The 22,878-nt window shown below is 38.4% G+C and overlaps 1 protein-coding gene across 5 annotated transcripts in view; it reads left to right on the top strand.

The window, feature by feature from the left end:
• NPAS3 (neuronal PAS domain protein 3) overlaps positions 1-22,878 on the top strand; it is a 626,508-nt gene that overhangs the window by 577,711 nt on the left and 25,919 nt on the right. For all 5 annotated transcript variants that reach the window (XM_087747153.1, XM_087747150.1, XM_087747154.1 and 2 more), the window contains 2 exons: positions 15,788-15,981; positions 22,186-22,292. In XM_087747153.1, coding sequence (XP_087603279.1) covers positions 15,788-15,981; positions 22,186-22,292 — 301 coding nt within the window. The remainder of the gene's footprint in view (positions 1-15,787; positions 15,982-22,185; positions 22,293-22,878) is intronic.

Below are 22,878 nucleotides of genomic sequence, written 5' to 3' on the forward strand. Positions count from 1 at the left end.
AAAATCAAAATTAGTAGTTACCAGTTACAGTGAAATGTTTAAATCTGAAATGAACTCTGCATTTTCAATGTAAATGGGTCTCATTCTATGTACAAAGAGTTTGGGCATTTTCCCCAAGATTTTGTGCATGAGTGAACTGAATGCTTAATTTTATTTCATGTGAACTCAATAAGCCCTTTCACTTTTGACATATTTTGGAAGGGCCAGGCATGTTTTTTCTCTGAAATATTAGATAAACATTTCTCTTCTTGAAAATCATTACCTTATTAGCCTTTTCATTCATTTCTCCCTGCTCAAGCGCTCAGAAATGTATAAGTTTTTCCTAACCAATCCACTGCTTTCAGTTCTTGTGATCCTTCACATTGTTGTATTGTTACAAAGACTATGTTGGTTAGCTAGGTTCACCACTAGACCTAGCATTGTGTTTAAGAGATACCTAAATGCAGACCCCTGTTTTAATTAGCTCACAGGGCATCACTGATCCCAGTCGGCTCTCCCACAGTCACATGCCCAGGGTTAGGAATGGGGCACTGGACACAGTTTTTCCTGAGGAAGCAAGGAGCTGATTCACAATACACAAACATGCATTATGGGTTGTTTTCAGTCACTTTATAGTCATATGCATTCATAAATTTTGATATGGTTGTAAGATGCAGACATCAATGATACAAAACTAACAGAAGAGCTTTAGATCACTGGAGCAACCACAGACGAAGTTTATGTTGACAATTTATCAGCTCTTCTTCATCAAGGAAAATTGTTTTTTAGTGCCTGCCTATTAGCAATCACATGCATATTATGAAATTGAGTTTTGGGGAGGACAGCCTGCCATCTGTCTTTTCTGTGTTTTTTTCACAATGCATCATGCTAAAGTTAAAACTTTCTGTGCTTCAAAATGGTGTAAAATATGAGATGTCTATAATAGAGACACTTGGAAAGAAAAATAGACTAAGTAGAAATGTAAATCTTTATGAACTTTATAAACAGGCAACTACTGATGCTATACGTTATGTTTTAGCTTTAAGTGCCCTCCACATTTTCCACGCACTGTAGTGCCCACCATGTGCTCTTACTCTAGATTTCAGGGTTGCTAAACTGATAACTAATTAATATATATCTCGTGGAGTGTTAGAATGCTTTCTTCATAAAATCTTTCTGGTTCAGGGTTTTTTTTTTGTGCAATGAAACTGCAGATGCCTGATGTGGAGAATGAAAAAGATGTGTTTGGTTTCTTTTCTGTGTTCTGATATGCTAAGATTTTATCAATAATATTGTTTTCCTGTAAAAATATCTGCCTCAGAGAAAATCTGCTGTGTAGCTGTCAGGATTACACCTCTCAGAATATGCCTGTGATGATTCCGTTAAATTGATAAAAACAGAACACTCTGCTATGTAGAAGGATTGCTGAAAAGAATATTCCGAGGCCCTTTCATGTGTAACAGCACTTGTATGGCAGTACGTTTATTGTGCTATAAATTCCATCACTGATTTTGGCCATTTCAAATTGATTCTGCAGTAACTGTAAGTAATGAACCTTACAGACAGAGCCAAGGAAAAAAAAAAAAACAAGCCAATAAACTTGTGGCTGTAGGAATACAAATTGTAGAGTTCATTTAGCCTCAGTTTTTATCAGATCATGCAGCCAATACCCCACAAAGCCAGAAAATATATCCAATAAAATATACAGTGCCATAGCCCTAGCTTGCTTTAAATTTAGCAGCTAAACCAGACAGTCAATTATTCGAAGCACATGTTTGTACAAAGTGTCCTGTGGATTTCACCTGAGATTTAAGGAAGATGCTCAGCGTAAGTGGATGACAAAACGGGAGAAATTATAATAGAAGTGACTTAAACAGGATAATGAGCCAAATCCTGAGCCATTTTACATGGTCTAAGCAATACCAGGCATCACTGGATTTCATAGGGGTGTAGATCGATGTGCAGTGGACTACTAATGATTCACCAGGTCAAAATATATAAAAGTCTCCAAAATTTACATATGTTCCTAGCCTATTTCCCTTTCTTTACTGAAGAGTTCTACCAGATTAACAAGAATTATATGATCTTTAAATATCCCATAGATTTTAACGGAGAATTTATGTGCTTGCTAAAGATTTCCATAGGATGGTTTTAAAATCCATCAAAAAGATACTGTTCTAAGGCTTTTCACATTAGTTCTGTAGATTTCTATTACATTCTGTAGGAACCCACTGATCTTGATTTGTTAAATATTGTATACATTTCTCACAATTTTATCAGTGGACGTCAAGATCATTTAGACTCTTATTTTGCAAATAGACGATGGACCTAGTCCCACTAAATCAGTGGCCTGGTCATGTGATTAAAGGATATATGAATGTGCATATATGTTCTACCCTTAGTTGTTACGTGAAGAATTAACTTTAGATTTTAACTCAAATGCTGAAAAGACTGAAGTTTTCTTCTACATAGTTTTCCCAACATTACAGGAGAGAGAAACAAGGCCATGTTTTATTCTCTGTGCAAAAATAAATAAATGTCTGGGTTGGGTTCCTAGAAGCCCTGCAGCACTTCCATGCATCACAGCTTGCACACTCATGTATCTTACAGTCTGCATTGAGTGCTGAATTAATTCTGTATGTCTTCTTGTACCTAACTCTGCAGATTTATCCGAACCTCTGTATTGTCTGTGACAGATATTGCATCCTTATTTTGAGAGCAAAATACTTGGGTCCATTCTAGCCTTGTACAGGCCACAAAGAAACTCATTGCCTCTCTCTATAAAAAAGTCTGTTTTGTCAATTTGTCCAGTTTACAGCAGCAGCCTGAGTGACACACAGAGGAAAAAAGACACAGAGACTGAGGCTGGCAGTTAAACACCAAATATGGTGAAAGTCATAATAAAATAATGAGAGTTGGGAACACTATTTTTTCTCTCACTATCTGCTGTTTTGTGTTGCAATGAGGAACACAGTGAGTGAGCCTGAAGTCTTGTGAATAGCCCCTGGTAACCAAGAGCAAAGAAACCTTGCTCATTATCTCTACTCCCCTTCTGAATAAACATTTCAGCCATTGTAAATGAGTGTGACATGAAGGGCAAATGAATGGCTCTCATTCCAGATGAGAAACACTTGACAGCTGAGCAACCTGACGGTTGTTGTGAAGGTACAGGTCCTTTGACCACTGGATGATGGGGCAAGCTTACCATTTATTTCAACAGGACATGAAATGCATCATGCTCTTAAAGGAGAGATTCCCAGCCTTGCAGAAGATAAGTCCTAGGTGTTCAAACTGACTTTTGATTAGGACTGCAGTGAGTGAAAGACAGAGCTGTCCTAATTTTTCTTGTTATTTTATTAAATTACGTAGAAAAACTTGGTCAAATATAGGGAAAGGTTCAGTGTGGATTGACAGATGGCATGCAACACCTCTACTGTATCTCATTTATAAATATGATTGATGTGGAGGTAATTTCTTGGTAACCTGTTTTTCAGAAAAGAACATATTCTAGGTGGTGGGTTAGTAAAAGAAAATTAATCTCTGCATGTTAAACTTGCCAACTTTTGAATTAATTGCATGAGTATAACAATCAATTAATAAATGTTAAGCAAACAAGAGAAAATCAGTGAATTAAAAATTACTAAATTGATTCCAAGTGCAGATAAAGCAAGAGGCTGCCATAATTCTTCAGTATAGATTCAAGAACACGAATCTTGTCTCATCAGTTCTTGCTCCCCATTTATCCACATCTGGCATTTAAAACAATGCTGTTTTATTATGATTTTTACAAATAAATTGCTATCCATAATCTAGCTTGCTACATTAAGTGGATTATAGAAACAAATCATAAATAGTAGTCCATTTGTAGCTGTCAAGGAGAAGGTCAGAGCTTTGCAAAGACCATCCATCTCCAAGTGGAATAAAAGTTTTTTCTTCAAAGAGAAATCACATACCTTGTTTGGGTGGAGTTCAGCTAGTAATGAAAGTACAGTTTCTTGAAATACCCACAAACACCCTCCTCTCCACAAAATTAACTTGATTTTGGGTCACAAATCTTTTGCAAAATTGGGGTGATTTGCCATGAAACAGATTTCATCACTGAATATTTCTGGGCAAATTTGATTTGATTGAAAGTATATATTTTCACATTCTTCAAAAGTTTCAGGAGAGGCTTAGGATGGCACTGGAGGCTTACAGGCCACATGTCTATGGAAAGGAGATCAAGCCTGAGATCCAAACATTTATGACCTATTGCTATCACTGCCACTGAACAGAGTTTGTATGTCTCTACTAATTTATCAGTTTCATTGCATTTCACAGAATTGTGCAAAATAAGCCCATATACTCATTGTCATTTTTTGCAGAAAGTCAGACAGATATTTGTTTCAGGAAGGGCATCTCCTAGTAGACATGTTCCTTTCATATACGTTAATTTACAGTGCTTAGTGTAAACAGTAGGCAACACCTTCCTTGTGTCTTAGCACAAGGGAGCTCATAACCTAGAACACTTCTACTGAAACTAAAATAAAAATAGAATTGCTAGACATCTGAGTAAATACAATATGCCAAGGGAAAGTCAAAGACTTTTGCGAAGCTTTCTTAGGGAACTAGCTAAGGTGTCTACAGGGGGTTTCCATTTGATACGGAGTAGCTGCATTTCCAGCATGGGAACCAGCACGGCCCCTGAACAAAAGGCTGAAAGAAATTAAGCTGCCAGTGGAGGGGGAGGATCTTCTCATGGATAAGTGCTTTAAAAAAACAAAAGACAAGAATGGTCAGTTTTCTCAATTTAAGTGGTCACTGCTGCTTTTTCACAGAGATTGCTGTTCATGTGGTCTTTGGTTCTCAACATATTCTTAAATTAAATGGAAACCAAGGTGAACAGGAAAGTTACAGCGCTTATTGGATTGTAAAAATGTAAGTTTAACAGTAACTTCATGGTTCTGTGCAAAGGGGTGATAAAATAGCAGATAAAATTCAGTTCAGGTAAATGTAAAGTAATACACCTGGGAAACAACAACAATCCTGTCTGTATATATACAATGAAGAGCTCTGAACCTGCTGTTACTGCTCGGAGAAGATACCTTGGAGTTGTAATGGGCAGTTTATGAAAGGAACAGCTCGGTGCTCAGTAGTGGTCAGAAAGCAGAGTGCTAAAAAATTAGTAGGAAAGAAATGAAAAATGAAACAGAAAATGTCATTATACTGCTGCATAAATCAATGCTTTTCCTTTATCTTGAATACTTGTGCAATTTCTATGCCACCTCATCTCAAACTGAAGATAGTAGAACAGCAAGAAAGTGACAACATTGATGAACAGTGTGGAACGGCTGAAATATACCTAGGAGTTTCAGCTTGGAAGAAAGATGACTATGGAGACACATGATAGAAAACATTGATGTATAGAGAAGGTGAAGGGGGTATAACTTTCTGCAGTATCTCAATATGTAGGGTGGAGAACAAAATTAGAGTAGTAAATGGCAAATTCAGAACAACCAAAAGGAGGTACTTAACGATTCCAGAGTTCCAACAGTGAAACTCATTGCCACAGGGCACTGTGAATGCCAAAAGCTTACTAAACAACATGCCTTTACCTCAGGAATTCCTGGGAAAATACACAAGGGAAATGTCATTCGATGCTTGCCTAGTCTGATGCTGTCCCTTAGTCAGCCTGAGTGACGCAATCTAGGATGCTGACCTTGGCAGGCCTTTGGTTTGACCTGCTGCAGCTGCTCTTAAGGACACACAGTTGCTTCTCTGGAAGGGCTGTCATGGTGTGCCATAGCCTTCTCCTACAGCCAGAGTCTCTGTAAAGCCACTTCAGGGTTTGGGGCTTACAGTTTGAATGCCAACTACTTCTTTATCAGGACCATGTGAAACCTATTTAAAACTGCTCAAATATAACACTGAGCGCATTCAGGGAACTACTGAGACTAGATGTCGGCAGACGTGCCAGAAGCCTCTTGCCTCCCATCATATGATCATTCCTTTTCATCATCGGGACGTGGAGGTATTACTAGCCACCTGCAGCAGCTTTTTCGCAATTCGCACTTGTATTTTTCATAAAATCAGCTGATATACTTTGCTGTATGTTTTCCCCTTCTAAATTGAAAATTTGTAGTTTAGATTCATATAAGTGTCATATATGAAAACATATTAATGATTACGGGAAATTAAGCTTTTTGCCCATCTCCACCTTTGTTTTTGTCACAGTTGTGGCGTTCTGCAGGAAAGCTCACACATTCTGTTGTCCAAGATCTTTCAGTACAACTCATGTGTTTGTATACAGCCAGTGGAAACTGGGCCACACTAGGAGAAACCATGCAAGCATTAAAATAAACAAAATGGTTGCTTCTCTGTGTAAGAGCCTGTACCAGACACCACTAGCACAAGCAGAGGAACCTTGGTATTAATGAAATTCAAATGGTAGTTCTCTGCCTTTTTCATAGTGTGTCCCTGCTTTACTATGAGCAAAACTCAGATCTTTCCACCCATTTAGCCACAAAACAAGGAAGAGTGAATATGACTTTTCTTGACTAACTTCAGAACGAATTCTGGGGTTGCAACCCCAGGTGGAGAACTTGAGTAGAGCACAAACATTAATCAAGGCTAAGTTGGAGAATCCATTTCTGTCTTTACAGACAACAGCACTTTCTACATTTTTTCTCTGTGTGGGGGAAAAATGCATTAATATCAGATATTTTGTTTTATCTAGTCCTTGCTCACTGTGCAGAGAATCACCTAAGGTAATAGTTGGACTGCTAAGAACTACATCAAATAAAACAGTAGGAAAACCCAAACCAAAACAAAAAACCTTTATTTCTCCCTCCAAAGATAGAAATAAAGACACTACATCTGAAGAATACTTATTATTGGTTGTCTTTAGTGCAACAAGATTTGGTTGCCCTGACATACAGATTCAGGGTAACTTTTTTTAAAAAACCTTTCCACCCTTTCTGTTGCAGAATGATGTAGCCAGTTTCCACCACCCCCCAATACTCTGATAAATTGCATTGGAACTGATGCAACAAAAGTCTTTTTTCAGGTTTAATTTTTACTGCTGGCAGGAGCACCAGAATTCTGGAATAGTGAGCTCTGAGAGTGTTTGCTCATGGGCAGGGATGACAATTCCTTTATTAGAACCCTGCACACTTCAATAGCTAAATGCTTTCAACTTTCTTTAAATAGTATTAAGGAAAAAATATCCTCAAGGCATTATTTTTAAAGGGGACTTCAAACATTCCGTGAGGAAAAAAAAAATGCAACACATTTGAACACCAAGGGATTTGCAGTGGAAAATCTGTTAAAGTGGAGCTATCTTTTGAGTTTCAGGGTTAAATAAGTAGTGGCCATAAATCAGGGATGCAGACTACCAAAAATTCTGAGGCATTCCAGATTCCTAGCTTAGACCAGCAGTAGCCAGATTCTATAATAGATCATTTAGAAATAAGTTAGTTACATTAGCTAGATTTTAAATTAACCATGTTTCATTTATTCCTCCAAATTCAACACACAAAACCCATTACATTTGCTAGAAGTGTAAGAAAATCCCAGGTTCTTAATCTTTTTTACTATATAGACTTAATTCTGCAATAACTCAATATTAGATATTTTAGAGTTTATATTTAAAAGCAGCTGTGAAGCAAGCAGATATGCAAGGGTAAATCTGCTCATCTTGAATCCTTCTGCAAATGGTCTGCTCTGGAGGTCATATCAAAGAGATTCTTTTTCCAGCTTAAACCTGTCTTTTCTAAATAGATCTCAACCTGATCTCATTTAATGCATTGAAGCCTGGTTTCTTAGTCATTATATTTGCTGTATTACATATCAAAAGGACTCTTGAGAAATTCCCCCGAATTGATAATTCTAATTTCTTATGTATAGCTACTCTATATTCACTCTGAGGACAGCTGTATTGTATGCTAAACCACGAATTGTAAAAATTGATCCCTTTGTATGTAGGTTTGTATTAAATTGAGATAGTTTATTTTTTCTTGTTTGTTGCCACACATGGGTTCCTGGTGTCAGTTTGTATTTGGCTGTTTGAGCATATTAAAGTTTTGCTAGTGCTTATGATGTTCTTGCCAAGAGCGCTCTTGCAGCAATCTGCACTAGAACAGTCTTTGTGCCAGTTACTTCAAAAAGTATTGTGTTATAAAACCAATTTTTATGGCTACTTTTTCAGGTTGCAGTGTGGTGATTTCATTTAGTTTCTTCTTTTTCCATTTTTTTAATGTTGATCTTCTTCAAATGCTTGTAAGTTTTGCATTATGAAAAAATAATGCGGTGTTGATAGATTGAGTTGTTAATAAGATGTCTCAAAAAGGAAAAGAGTTCAAAGGTATTAAAATAAAACCTGGCATGTTGAATTACTAACGCTGCATATATTTAAAGGATACTATTTAATAGGACAATGTTTGGAGCTCTTATTGTGGGGGCTGATTATGGAAACGGAATCCTTTGCAGTTGTATAAAGCAAAATAAATGAAAAATTATAATGTGTAATGACTCAACACAATATTTCTTGAGTTTATATTACAAGGCTGATTTCAGGAGTGTCAGCTCTACAACATCTTTTATTTAGAGAAAACCAGCTTGCTAATCCATTGCAATTAATAAAAAAATCACAACACAGGAAAGGAAGGCAAGAGAACATATTTTACAATACAAATATGCTTTTGAATGGAGAGTCTTGATCATGCAACTTTTACTACCACAGTGGATGCCAATGAAAGACTGGACCTCAGAATTCTGATGTGAGAGCCATCATGGTGATAAAGATATGTATGTGTCCATACGCAGTGCAGGACACTGTGCTATGCCATACTAAACAATAACTGCTAATCTATTACCCCAAATAATAAAATGGAAATGCTGTTATGTAACAGAATGAAAAATCAGCCATAAATTGATGGTCTAATAATGTTAATCTAAAGGATCTAAACATGTTGACAGCAAATACATTTTTATTAATTATTCTTGAGTAACCTCTGGTCCGCTGTTCATTTCCCAGGCTATTAAGATTTGATAATTCTTGAAAAACAACCTATTGTACACTCTTGAAAATGCTTTTTTTGTTTTGTTTTTAAAATGGCAGCTTTAGGAATTGTTTATCGTACAACAGTCTTCCTTTACTTCCACAGAGAAGTTATAGTTTATTCTTTAGATAACCCTAACCTAGCCACGTCCAGATCAGGGAGCTTCATATGATAGATGTAACATGGGCATTGTCAGGTTCTTGTTTTGTCTTCACTCTTTTGGAGAGTTAGAAAGCTGTCCGCATTCCCTTCCCTTTAGTTTAGTGAGAGGCAAGTGGGAGATAAGTGGGAGATAAGAGGTTATGCTCCTGAGGTTGAGGAACAAGCAGCTTTTTGCGTTTTGCAAAACACTAAGTTTTACACAGAAGAGCAGCTGTTCCCTGTGGTGTACTTGAATGAAAGTGACTGTGGCTATTGTGCTTGCTGCTGGTCTCAGTATTCCTCATATGCAATAAATAATACTCTGCTCAGGTCATTTTAGGGATTGAGCAAGAGCTGTGAGCTGAGCCTGCCAAGCCAGGGTGTTTCTCATGTGATGCTTGTCTTTAAGCACCCAATGAGTTTGCAGTCTCATAAGGATCCTTTTTTTAACCCCCTTAGGATTAGCCTAAATTCTGCCTCTGACTGTTTTAAGCAGCAAAATAGCTTTTGAATCTTGTTATTTGGAGAGAGTGATATCAGAAGAAAGATGGGAAAAGCCTAGAGTGTCTCCAAAAACTAGTATTGACTTTTTAAGAATAAAATACGTCCTGAGACCAAATATGCTGTTTAAATGTAAATACCATTTCCATTTTCAGACTGTCTTTTGCAGGTGTATTTGAGGGGATTTGAAATGTACTTGTAGATGGAAAAGAGGCTATTGACCTTGAAACTATGTATGTGTTAGGAATAATGTTCACCTTCCTTGAAATCATACTCGTATTCTTTGAATGGGTGCTCAAGACCACAACTCTTAACAGCGGTTCAGGTAGCATTCAGTGCATAACTGAATTAAGACTGACTGCATTTTACTTACAAAGCTGTTTCTCAGGAGTCATAGATTACTGCCTAGTCTCTTTTTTTTTTAATCCACCATGGTTCAGAATGACTCACTGACAGCTGCACTAAGTACCAGTTTCCTTTGTTCTGGTGCAGACTTGATATAGTAGGACAAGGTTTGTGTGTAGAAGCAATATCTTTTATTAGACGGACTACTATAGTTAGAAAAAAACCCAAACAAACAGGTTTTTCAGCATACAAGCACTTTTTTGAGGCTAAAGCTGAAGCAGCAAACTTCTGAATCAAATAAGAGTTGAGAACAATTACTGTAAGTAGACATGTTATTCTGTTATGCTCTCCGAGAGAAAAGGTAGGTGATACTTACGAAGTTGGAGATGGGTGTTGTTAACAAGGGAAAAGATATGATGGTTATTTTATAGATGAAAAGAGATACTAAATCTAATATAGATACAACAGGAGCATACATCTACAAACTTTACTTTTCGCAACTTCATTATCTGAGGCATGATTGATCAGGTTTTCAGACATGCGGGAATCCCACAGAGTGGCCGCTGGGCATGTGCAAACTACTTTACATGGCTCGTGCTGCAAGTCCAATGTGTCCTCTGTGTGTTAAGCTAACTATACACATGATGGAGAATTGATATGTGTGTGTACAGTGAGTTGGATGCATGTGAGACACATCAAACTTGCTGCACATATGGGATGATCCAACATATTGCAGCTGTAGCGGCTCACTCCTTTTCAACACCAAAATGTCATGCTCCATGGGACCTCCTGTTAAGAATACTGCAGTGTTTATAGGAATGCAGTAAGTCTGAGAATGGGATATGCAAGTATTACTGGAACTGCCAACACAAGGCCTGACTGGACCTCTCTGATCCCAGCTGCTGCTGAATAAGTATAGGCAAGTGATGTATTTTCCTAAAGCTTTCCTGAAAACTGGGAGAGTAGGCTTTGGTCTCAATGAGGATGGGGCTGTGGAATCCCAGAAATAAATGGCTTCTGACCATGAGAAAACATAAGCAAATAGAAATGTTGTAGTGACTACAGTGGGGTACAGGGAGGAAAGAAATCTGGTAAAGAAACCTATACTGAAGTTTAGGTTGATAGGCATGGATATATTTTGATGTCAGAAAAGGAGAACCTTTAGGATATCACTTTGTGAACTCCAGATGTGACAGTGGACTCTGTTTTCTTTGAAAAGTCCAGAGGAAAGCCTGTTTCCAAATGTTCGGTCTTAGCTTAGAAGTCATCTGAAACCATATAGGAACCCTTTACCTTGTGGAGTGTTAAAACACTTGTCCCACTAGTGTCACAGTCAGGCTTTGAGGTGCATATCCATGTATCTGTGAGTGAAGGAGCACACAACTCTTCAAAAGAAAACTGTAAGAACATGGATATAGTGTGTAAGGTATTTCTTCAGCCAATTTTAGCAGTTCAAATTAATTGTGTTTTAAAGATTTAGGTGTTGATTTTGGAAGTATAAAATAACATCTCTGAGAGACCAAAACAAATATGTATATCCTTGTGAATCACAGTTGTTTCTGTAAAGGGGGATAAATGTATGTGTGAGTTGTTTGTAAGACAGCTAAATAAATATCTAAGTGCACAAACTAAATTAAGATGTTTTCCTACGTAACCGTCTTCTCAAAATTTGGGTTTAAGCAATAATTTTAAGGCTTCAAATGTAATATCTCATTAAGAGAGACGAGGTGGAGGGAGCACTTCTGCCCATGCTGTGGTTTCAGCCCCATAATAAATTGGCATAGTGATTTACACAGAGAACAAAAGAAATAATTTAGAAATTTCTTTCTAATGGAAGTTTAAGTTTTGAAGAACACAGAGACATCTGAAAGGTGAAATTCACAGATTTTTCATGCTTGCAGGTTTTTATAGCCTCTGGTAATGCATGTCCTTACTCTGACATCACATGTATGTGAAAAAATGGATGTCATATTTAAAGATGTCTTTTGACAAAGAAAGTATTTCCATCTCCAGAGGTGAGATTTAGCTTTAAAGGATGATGAGCTGGTTCCAGATGTGTGTTTGAATCACTGGGCTTTCCTTTCCTTAAGTATTAACAGAGGGAAGGTTTTATCAAGGTCTTTGTGAGGTGCTTGTCTACCATGAGTAGACATTAGTAGAGCGCATCTAAGTGCTTATCGCTAACAGATGACTAAAGAGAGCATATGGCAGGGAAGAGAAATATATATTTGTCCAAGCAATGTGGCCTGTTAACACTCCCACACTCATAAACTGTGTTTACATGTACTTACAATATTTTGCAAATCCCTTTTCTAATCAGCTAAAAATAAAAGCCAAATAATGATTTTTTTTTCCAATATTGGAGTGTTAGGCAAAGTTGATTTCGAATTTTTTAACAAAGCAATTAAACAGTACAGAAGATTTTTATAGTATTTGTTTTGCTTCAGCATGACATCTTTGCAGCAGCATAGCTGTTATTTTCATTTCGCAGTGTTAAAAGTTTTATTGTTACAGAACGCTTTTTGGTTCACCCACCTGTCTATCCAAGTATAACTGTTATATAACTAGATTACACTACAAGCAATAATACAGGTCAGAATGACCTATGTTGAATCCTGGTCTAGATCAGGTCACAAGGTTTATTTTGACCGTAAGATTTCCCTCTGCTTCTATAGGATGAAATCATCATGCAAGTTACAACACCTGCCAATAAACAGTTCGTAAGCAAAAAAGTCTCTGAACTGTTAATGCAGTCCAGCTCCCTAATTTCATTTAGGAGGTAGATGGAGAAATGCAGGGGAAATCTGTACAGCTCTTGACATACAAAGTTTCTGATCAACCCTGTGATCAGGATTATAGCATTCACCCACTTTTTTATAATGGACAGAACAAAGTATCACTGTCTTCTCTTGCCGTGACATCTAAATGTGCTGGTCTATTCATATAGCATTATTAGAAAGAAGACAATTATGGCTTAGCAATGGATTTGAACTGTTGCATACTTTTCAGAAGAAAGCATTTATAAAGAAAACTGCACGGAAGAGCTGCATTTACTTTTGATTTTCAGAATATTCCTAGCAAATTTTTGTTAAATATTTACATCTGGATCCAAGTATTGTCCTTCATAAAACAGTTTATTCTTGCAATTTAGCTTCATTAAAGTCATAATACTGCTTTAGGATATGATAGACTAGTGCTGTGGGATTGAATTATAAAGAGATTAATTTTAGCTACCGGAGATAATTGACCCTATAATTCCTATCACCCCTAATCCCAGTTCAAATGAACCAGTGTTAAAAGTGGCAATACTCAAAATGTAGACAAGGTCGTGACAGCTAGAATTGTTTTTTGCTACCAATTAGATTTCCCACTTGGTGTGTTTGACTAACGTTGTCATAGAAAGGGATTTCAGGCATGGAAATACAGTTTCTTTAGAGCCACACAGGCACTGGAACTGATGGGCAGTTTGCTGTACCTTTCCCAGTGTACAGAATCAGAATGCAACTGAGTGCTGAACCCTAAAATTTGAATTCACATGGGGATTTAGAACGTGTTTTGATCCATGACAGAGCTAGAAACAAGCTAAATAATTTGAATCTGGAAGCAAACTCCCTTGAAATTCAACAATGGTAATATATGGTGGGTCTAGCAGGTTTGGAACTGTCTCTTGGGGTAATACTACATCTGAGGTGTATTTCAGATGAGAAATCAGAAAAAAGTGACTGACTGAATAGAAAGTTGTTCAAAAACAAATCATGTTGATATTTAGCTGCAAATGACATGGAGGTTTCAAAAAATACAAGGAAGAGATAAATGGATTTTAAGTATGATGTATCTTAAAAATTCCCTCAAGTGATAGTGCCAACTTCAAATATATTAGCATAAGGACTCTCATGAAAAAACAACAGAACAACAATACTTTTGCATAGCACGTTCAGTATAAGATTATTTTTCACATTATTACTAGTTATCCATCAGCATTTTTCCAAGCATTTACAGATTTGAGTTTTTGCAGTAAGCTGAAACTGCATGATAAAAAGAGACAGATAATGATAAAAAGCAGATGTATATGCAAGCCTAGCTAGAAGGAGCAAAATATACTGTTACTGCCCCTCCTGTGAAGTTAATCCTATTTCTTTTAGCTATTTCTTCATTAGTTAATGAGGTCTTGAGAAAAAAAAATTAAGTGTGTTTGAAATGGTGTTTTTGCATCCTTGCCTTTAGGAACTTTTTCGAATATTCATAGAATAGTTTGCCCTTGGAAGGTGCATTAAGTGTGAGTTTAGGCAATAATTACTTCAAATGGGGGTGGTCAGAAACCTGCAACTGAAATGGACAAACACAGCAGCTAATCACTTTCCTCATTTAGATTCACCACACTGGCTGGAGTCGAAATGTAAAATAGTGGAGAAAGAAGATATTTTAATGATTACGTTGAAAAAAAAGAAACAAACTTCAAGGCTTGGATCACAGATCTGCTGGCATGAATTAGATTTGAATTTGGATGTGCTTTGTGGTTTGCAGTCTTATTAATGAAAGATTTTCTTCTCTCTCACTTTCTATTAACAATCAATCTCCGATCAGAAGCAAAGAGTTTGGCTGCTGTCTTTGTGAGATGAGTATCAGTGGACTTATAACTACATCCCATCTCTGTCTCCTCCTCCAGTGCACTTGGTACCAACCAGCATCTCTGTTGACCTCTGGGTAGTGAGTCTGGGATCACGGTGAAAGGCATCCCCATCTCCTGGAAGCCTTCTCCTCATGTTGATGTTGTAATACAATCTGAGGGTGAAAATCTGGGAGAGCCTGCAACTACCAGTTTTTATGGCTTTCTTAGCCATGAGTATAGCAACTGCAGTTTCCATTTTCAGTTTGATATCTGGCATTGGTGCGGTATTTATATTCTTTTATTGAAAAAAACAACCCCTTTATTTATCCACAGAACTCCTGAAGGATTGAAATTGGAAGTGGTGGATTATTCTTTTCCCAGAGTTTCAACTTATTCCATTTCAGGCAGCATTCTTAGAATTTCACTCTCCAGGGGTGCAATTGGATCTTCCAGGCTTCTTCTGGCATTATCTTGTGAATAGGGAAAGAAACCATTTGCCCCCAGAGCTCTCCATACATGCATAGCGTACTAGGCAAAGGCATTACGTGTCTACCAGCTCTTAAAAAGCTTGCTGTGGAAGCAAGAAGACCATCCTGCAGCTGAGCTCATTGATTGCTTCTAGGCTGTTGCTTCTCAAATTGCCAACCACAAAGAAGTAATTCAAGGCTGTGAGCAGTGTCTCCATGGTGTAGGTGACTAGCAATTCAATTAAACCCATTCTGGAAAAATTTCAAAACTGATGATCTTTTTGTCTCATATTCAATCTCCAAATGTTATAACATTAATATTTTATTAATTTCTACCTTCTTTATTTCAGTTTTACCCCCCTCTTTCTTTTCTTTTGTTGAATTTCTAGTTTGTTTTTTTGTTCTTCTTTCTTTCTGTAACAACCACCACAACAAAAATCAATACCACAGGAGTTCTGAGGTTTTTATTTGATGAATGTGAAGCATTTGCCTGTTATGTTCTTGTCTTCTTTTTTGCCATGAGGACATATAGGACATGTTGACAGCCAATATTAATAAGCTTAACACTAATACTGGCAGTTACTTAGTACAATTTTTGGCTGTGTAAGTGGTCTGTAGGGAATAGTAATGCTATCCTTTAAAAGAAACTGATGTCACAGTTGCATCCAGAATTCACTGGGGTTTCTTTTATTGTTTTTATTTTCCAGGTGATTCATATAACAGGCCGGTTACGTCTGAGAGTGTCACTGTCCCACGGACGGACAGTACCAAGCCAAATCATGGGACTTGTTGTCGTTGCTCATGCTTTGCCACCTCCTACAATTAATGAAGTCAGGATTGACTGCCACATGTTTGTCACTCGTGTGAATATGGACCTCAATATCATTTACTGTGAAAATAGGTACAGCTTTTAGCTCCTTTTTTCTTTGTTTTAGCTGTGTGTATTCTTTGCTCCATGGGCTTGGCAAAAAGTTTTGAAATTTGTGACTCCTGCAATGTCATCCTGGTATTGTATGAGAGCATTGAATTCACTCTCGTCATCATCACCTTCATTTTCATTACATTCTTAGAGGATAAAGGTAAATTAAAAACTATAATTTGCAGGATGTCTTGCTAGAATAGGGGAGGATAGACCAGGAAAGATTCCTATAAGCTTCCCCTGCTTTTTGCAATGTCTCACCGTCCCTCTCAGAGGCAAGATTTGGGACTAAATAGACGTTGGTCTGACCTGTATGGCTGTCCTTATGCTCCCCCGTCCTCCCCTCCACAAGTCTTTCTGACTGAAGTTTTAAAGTTTTCCATTTTTGAACTAATTTGCAGATTACAGCACATCGTGCTTAGTGTTTAATGGAACAGAAGCACAGATGGCCTAGATAGTAGGCTAGAGAGGTGGGATCTGTTGCAGTAAGAGGTGGGAAAACTGTAGAATAAAATTGGTTAAGGGCATACTTGGAAGACAGCAGTGAAATGGGAACAGGTGATGCGGAGTTGGTTGAGGGGGGGCTATGTTCTATGTGATAGCGACAAGTGATCTAGGAAGGTAGAAGATAGGATTTAAATTCATCTGTCTACATCCTGGGGGCTGGGCGCCGGTAGTATCAGGGGCTCCCCATGGGGGTCTGTCAGGGCAAGGCCTGGCAGCCAGTGCCCGTCCCACCACCCCAGCCAGGAGCAGGGCAGCCAGGGGGCACCAGGGCAGCGCCAGCTTCAGGGTTTGGGCAGCTCCCTGGGGACTGGCCGAGGCCAGGCCTGGATGTGGTCTGGGCCCGGCTCAGCAGGGCCTGTGGCCAGGCAGGGCAGGGCTGTGGGGAGCTGGAGACTGGCCCTGCTGAGGCATTGCTGGGGCAGGGTGGGGGAAGGCCCCAGGGGGGCTGGTCAAGACAATTAAGGCTTATTGGTGCCCTCAGGGCCCTGAAAAACAAAAGTAAAATCTAGGGAACCAGTATTTAGAGCAGAGTGAAGCTATCTGAGAAGGAAGATATAAATAATAAAGAAGTTTGGGTCCATTAATGGAAGTCTGAGGTATGGGGGAAAGGTTGGAAAGGAAGAAAGAAGGTAATGCAGCCAAAAGAAATTTTGTCAAGGGCACCTATCATCAAAAAATGGAACCAACAAGATTACTAACGCAAGCTTTTCATGTGACAGCAGCCGTGGCATATTATAAGTTAAGAGTGGAAGCTCTCTGACATGAACAATGATAATTGCTCAGTCATAATGGAATACCTATGATCAGGATAGCACATCAATATAAACTTTTATAAAAAAGGATAAACTCAAATGCTTTGTTGAATCAGGGCCTTAAACGATTTAAAATAATCTTGGATTTCAGTTATGAGGTTATCGTTGCTGTCATGTTGCTGAACTGCCACAATAATATTAATAATAATATTACTTGGCTATTAGAGAGAACACTTCATCTAAACTGCCAAAGCATTATCTAAAAGAGAATATATTGTTCTCATTTTTTAAGCTTGGAAAAACTGCTCTGTAGAAAGTGGCTTGCACAATGTCACAGAGAAATCTGGTAACAGTATCAAAGTTTGGGCTGAGCTCTTGCCTGTGACTTTACCCAATGAGCATCTAGATTCTGTATAGCCTGGCAGCTGGTGAAAGAGCTCTGGGGATCAGCAGTAGGATCTAGAAGAAACCTTTTGCCTTAGTCTTCTATTTGACTGTGACCTACCTAGGTAGTAATGGAAAGCTGCTACCACTGCAGAGCTCTTCAATGGCCTCTGTGAAATGAGTTGCTGGTATCTGTCCAGTTCCTAATGAACAGATTTCCTTTTAACAAAATCACCTGCATTTACCGTTACCTTTGTTGGCAACTTCCATAAAAAAGCCAGGAATCAAATGGATGTGAAAAATGAACTATTCCATCAGGTCAAGTATGATATCAATTTGTGGGCCATGTTAGAAAGATTTATACTTTCTCTGCCATCAGTTTGGCATTTTTATGAGCCCTAAATTGTGTACATTTTTTTTTAATTAAACATTTTTCTCAAACCTTCCCTTTACGTTCATGTAGCAATAAAACTTTGCCTGAGAAAGGCATCACTGAAAAACGTAAAATGCATCAGACGTGGAGTGCTGATTCGTAATCGCATAGAAAGAGCTGATAACACGTGGTGAACTATGGTAAAGCAGCTGACATGCAAGAGAGTGTTGAGCTTACTAATTTTTTTCATTCGTCAAGGTAAAGGCTACATTATAAAGCTACTTTTCCTTGTTTGTGATGGTTTTTATCTCATATGCTAGGGTAGAATGCATATGATGGTACTTGAACTTACGTTGCAGTAGTTCCATTTTAAGCCCCTGTGTCAGTGTTAAAAATAGCTTATAAGAGGAATTTCAAATAGTAGAAACATTTCTGCTGGGGCTGGGAGGTGATTGTTAGCTCACTGAGGCTGCAGGATTTCCACTGATGGAAAATGGAGTAAGATTGACAGGACTTGGATTTCATAGCAGGTACAAAAAAGCTGGAGGAATGGAAAGGACAGAAGAAGGGAAGGAACTAACTGAACAGCTGATTGAAGCTGTCAGATGAATTATCTGGGCCTTTGCCAAGACTGTTCTCCAAGTTGGGGAAGTTGGGATCTCTCTTCTGGGACTATAGAGAAGGAGATAAGTATCCCATCCTGAGTATTTGGGCTTGACTCCTGGCACTTGCAGGCAACTGGGAAATTCTTTGTGGTGCCCCAGTAAAGCAAACACGACATTGATGAAAACAGAGAAAAATGGATCCATGCTGGGGAAGCTGTAAGCACTATTTATGGAGCAATGGGGAGTTACTGGCAGCCACGGGGAGTATGGCGCAGAAGCTGTGCTACTTAACTGAAATGAATGCTCACAGTGGACCATTGCATCAGCAGGGGTGAGATCAATAGTACTCCTAGTTTTCCAAGTGGTTGCCTGCTTACAACAGCAGGGAGCAGGAGTGACATTACTCAAGTCTTTGGGTGCATCTTGTTACTTTCCTCTGAATGGAGAGATCTGCATCAGAATCCTGGACTCAGTGCACAAACTACAGTCAACAGTTAGCTTCCCTTTGAGACCAGATCTGTTAGCTGGTGCACTGGCTATTTCTAACAATTAATGTTTTGCTGAGAGTGTTAAATGGGGATGTAAAATTTTGTTGCCTAAAATGTAGTATGTTAATCCATGTCTGTTTTTCAAATGTGGGATTCATGTCATCTAAACTTCACCATCTAGTCTAAAATAGTCTAGAATTTCTTTATGAGTTAGTGAAGTGAGAAAAGCACCTGCAGAGGACAAATCATCTTAGATGGTGGTAAATAACTAAAAGCAAAATAAAGAGACTGCTGCTAGAGTACAGCATCAGTCTGTGTATTTTCAGTGTCAACTGTTAGTGATCGGAGACATCTGGAGAGAGCCTATAGCCCAGTTTAACGTGGACTGCTATAGCCATATCTGCTAATATATGCCCAAAAGGAAATAACCCAGTGAACATGGTGTTTTCCAAATGCAAGAGGTTTGGCCTGTTGGCCATGACAGTGGTTGCCAATAGTTCCTTTAGATATGCAGAAATAGTCTTGTGTAGAGAGCTTCAAGCCTACAAATGTGTGCACAATTTGGTCCTAATTCAGCAAAGCACTGTACCATATACCTACCTTTACACTTCAATCATGTTAACAGTCCTGTAAGTCAGTGGAACGACTGATGTGCTCAAACATAAGCCTGTGCTTATGTTTTACAGGATCAGGTCCATGTATTCAGCAGAACTGAGTTCCTACCCATCAATCTGTTGCTTTATTTTGTCAAAGGGCTTGGGAGCCACGAGATCTGTGTCCTAAGTAGTGCTCTAAGATATGCTATAATATTTCTTTCTTTTCTCTGTGAGAATTATTTTTTTTCCATCTTTGGTACCTTTGATATAAGCATGAGTGTCCTATTTGATGTAATTTCTTTTGCTTCTGGTTTTGGTGTCATTGCTTGCCAGTGATCATCACTTACATCTGGATATTCTTTCTGTTTCTTCTTCCAATTTTTTCATCAAAAAAAATCCTGTGTCCTTCATATGTCTGTTTGAAACAGCTTTTTCTTAGTATTATCCTTACACTTAAGTGATTGTGAATCTGCTTCCACAGTTGCCTTGCTGTGTTCCTTTTTATCTGTGAAGACTTTACACAAACATGCTGCTGCAGAGAAACAAAATACGGCTGAGTGAACTGTAGTAACTCGCAGCCTGGGTACCTCACAGGGCAGTGGCCTGCCTGGAGATTGCCCATTTCTACAAGGCTGGGCAGGGTGGTTTTCTTCTCCCTGATCTTGAAGCAGAGTCACCTCCTAAGAGAAAACACACAGTTCTTGGGCCAGAGAAGATTCAGCAAAGTGTGCCAGTGCGGAGAGTGTAGACATGGGAGGGGGAGAGACTTGAGTTCTGGTTCCTGCTCCATGGACTGTTTATACACTTAGTTTAGTGTTAAAAGATAATATACAGTCCAGGGGACAGGAACCTTTAAATCTCAGACTCCCTTTGTTCTGGTGAGGTTTCTTATGACTGGGCAGAGATCCCAGGTCCTTTGTTTCCCAGCCCATAATTCACTGTGCAGCCAAAGTGGAGGAACTCAGCAGGAGGGAGAGGGAGTCCCACTGCCACTGTTCCAGACTGTCTTTATCCTGGTGAATTGTGTCCTCTCTGAGAAGGTAGGAGAGGTGCTTTTCAACTGTCGTTTGTGATAAACATTAGGCAGGTATCTCCAGACGGGTATCCCACATTTGGTTAAGTGCTGTAACTACTAGGCAGTTGTTTGAAAGTTCACATCCTTCAACATGCTCTGTCATGAAAGCGGGAGGCTGTTGTGTTTTGTGCTAAACTTGATTTGACAATTTTTGCTAGCAAATTTGAGTCCACCTGTTTTACCTGTGATGTTTTTCATGTTTGGATTTTTTTTTAATTGGGACAAACCACCAGTGCTGTTGTAGTGCTCTCTAATGCTTCCGTTCTCCTTCAGTCTTTCTGGTCTATGTGTTCTCCCTGCCCCAGACACCCAGGCAAGCACAGCTCTGCTAGTCAGAGCCTCAGTGGCAGTGTTCGCCCCCTCTGCCTGCTGGGAACCCCTCAGACCTATGCAGTTCGGTTTCTGGTTTAGCCTTCCCACTGGCCTCCCTCAGGATCACACTCCAGTTGTTTCAGCTCTCTGGTTATATCAAGATGTTTGGTGTTTCTTACAACACCCTTAAATGGATGGCAATTATAATTGCAAAGTGGGCATAGCCCCAGTCATTGCAGTGAATTTCAAACCCTAGAAAATTATTCTATTTCTAGAAAACAGACATACTTTTAAATGCTTGTGTGAGCAAGACATTTTCCCATTGTTTTTTTTTTATTTTCTGCACTGCATTTAAGGACATTGACATCTTGACACTCCATGACAGAAGTTTACACATGCACACAGGCACAAGCACGCAGACACACACACACAGACGCACGTACATGAAGGTCTGCAGAATAGATTTTAAAGTTTCTATGTGCAATAAACAACAAAGTCCCAGTTGAAAGGGCCCAGAGTGAAAGCTGAGCTCCCAAATGAATTAGACTAAAAAAGATAACACCCTCAGGCATCTGTATGTCTCAGCATTTAAATTATATCCCTTGAAATATAAGTTTGGACTTGGTGCCAAGAAATGGTTGAAGAGCTTTGTCATGAATATACCCAATAGAAGACCAATCTGTTGAAATGAAATGTGTCTCTAATCATTTGGTATAAACATAACATGTTTTTACTTTATTATGTAACCTTGAATCATCTTGGTCTTTTAATGAGGATTTTGGATTGTTGCTAATGCTTTACAATTTCATGGAATTATATTGTCTTGGTGTTATGCTACAGGGAGAATACACACTAGAATTTAGCTTTCCACTTATTTAAATGGATAAAATGATTTCAAGGTTTCTTTAAAAAACATTTTCTTTCTTTTTTTTTTCTTTAAGGCTGTGTCTTGTTTGTACAGATATTCCACGCAAATTACTACAGTGGTGAAAAAACTTTTTAGCAGATTTCACTTTCTGAAAGTTTTTCATTTGACAGTTCTTGTATTTTTTTTCCTTCTTGAATTATAGGCTGTATTTTTTTTTCCTTTTTAGGATTAGTGATTACATGGATCTGACCCCTGTAGATATCGTAGGAAAGAGATGTTACCACTTCATTCATGCTGAAGACGTGGAAGGCATCAGACATAGTCACTTAGACTGTAAGTACTTCCATTTTAGTCAAAATAATCTGGTATGACATTCGATTGTTCCTGAACTATTATTTATATTCCATGACTGGGGTCTTCATCTTGTACCTGCTTTTTTTGTCATAGAGGGTGGCTCAAATATAACTTTTTGTATGATTTATTTTCAAGTATTTTTATAGACATATAAGATTGTTCACATACGTGGAAATAAAAAATTATATTTATATTACCAGAGTTTCCAGCAGCTGTTCATTTACACATGCTGTGCATTATTTTACTCTTTCAAAGAGGTATTGCTTAGGTGAGAAACTCCCTAGCACAGAAAATTAACTCCTCTCTTCATTTTTTATTTCTGAGTCATAATGTGGAGGTCAAAAACTGCAGCAAATTTGGGATTTCACCAGGTTTTTCAATACAGAACTGAGCTACAGCTCTACAAGTGTTTCAACCACCCCATGTATTAACACCTAAATGGCCCCCATCTCTATAGCATCTAAGTCCCTGTTATTTGCACACAGGTAGTATCTGATGAGGATAAGGATAACAGAAGTACAAAAATTTTACAAGAGACAAACCTTACCAGAGAGCATGTGTGTAT

This window comes from Nipponia nippon, unplaced genomic scaffold (assembly GCF_047370975.1).
Source record: "Nipponia nippon isolate SJK-2023a ecotype South Korea unplaced genomic scaffold, ASM4737097v1 scaffold_11, whole genome shotgun sequence".
NCBI lineage: Eukaryota > Metazoa > Chordata > Aves > Pelecaniformes > Threskiornithidae > Nipponia > Nipponia nippon.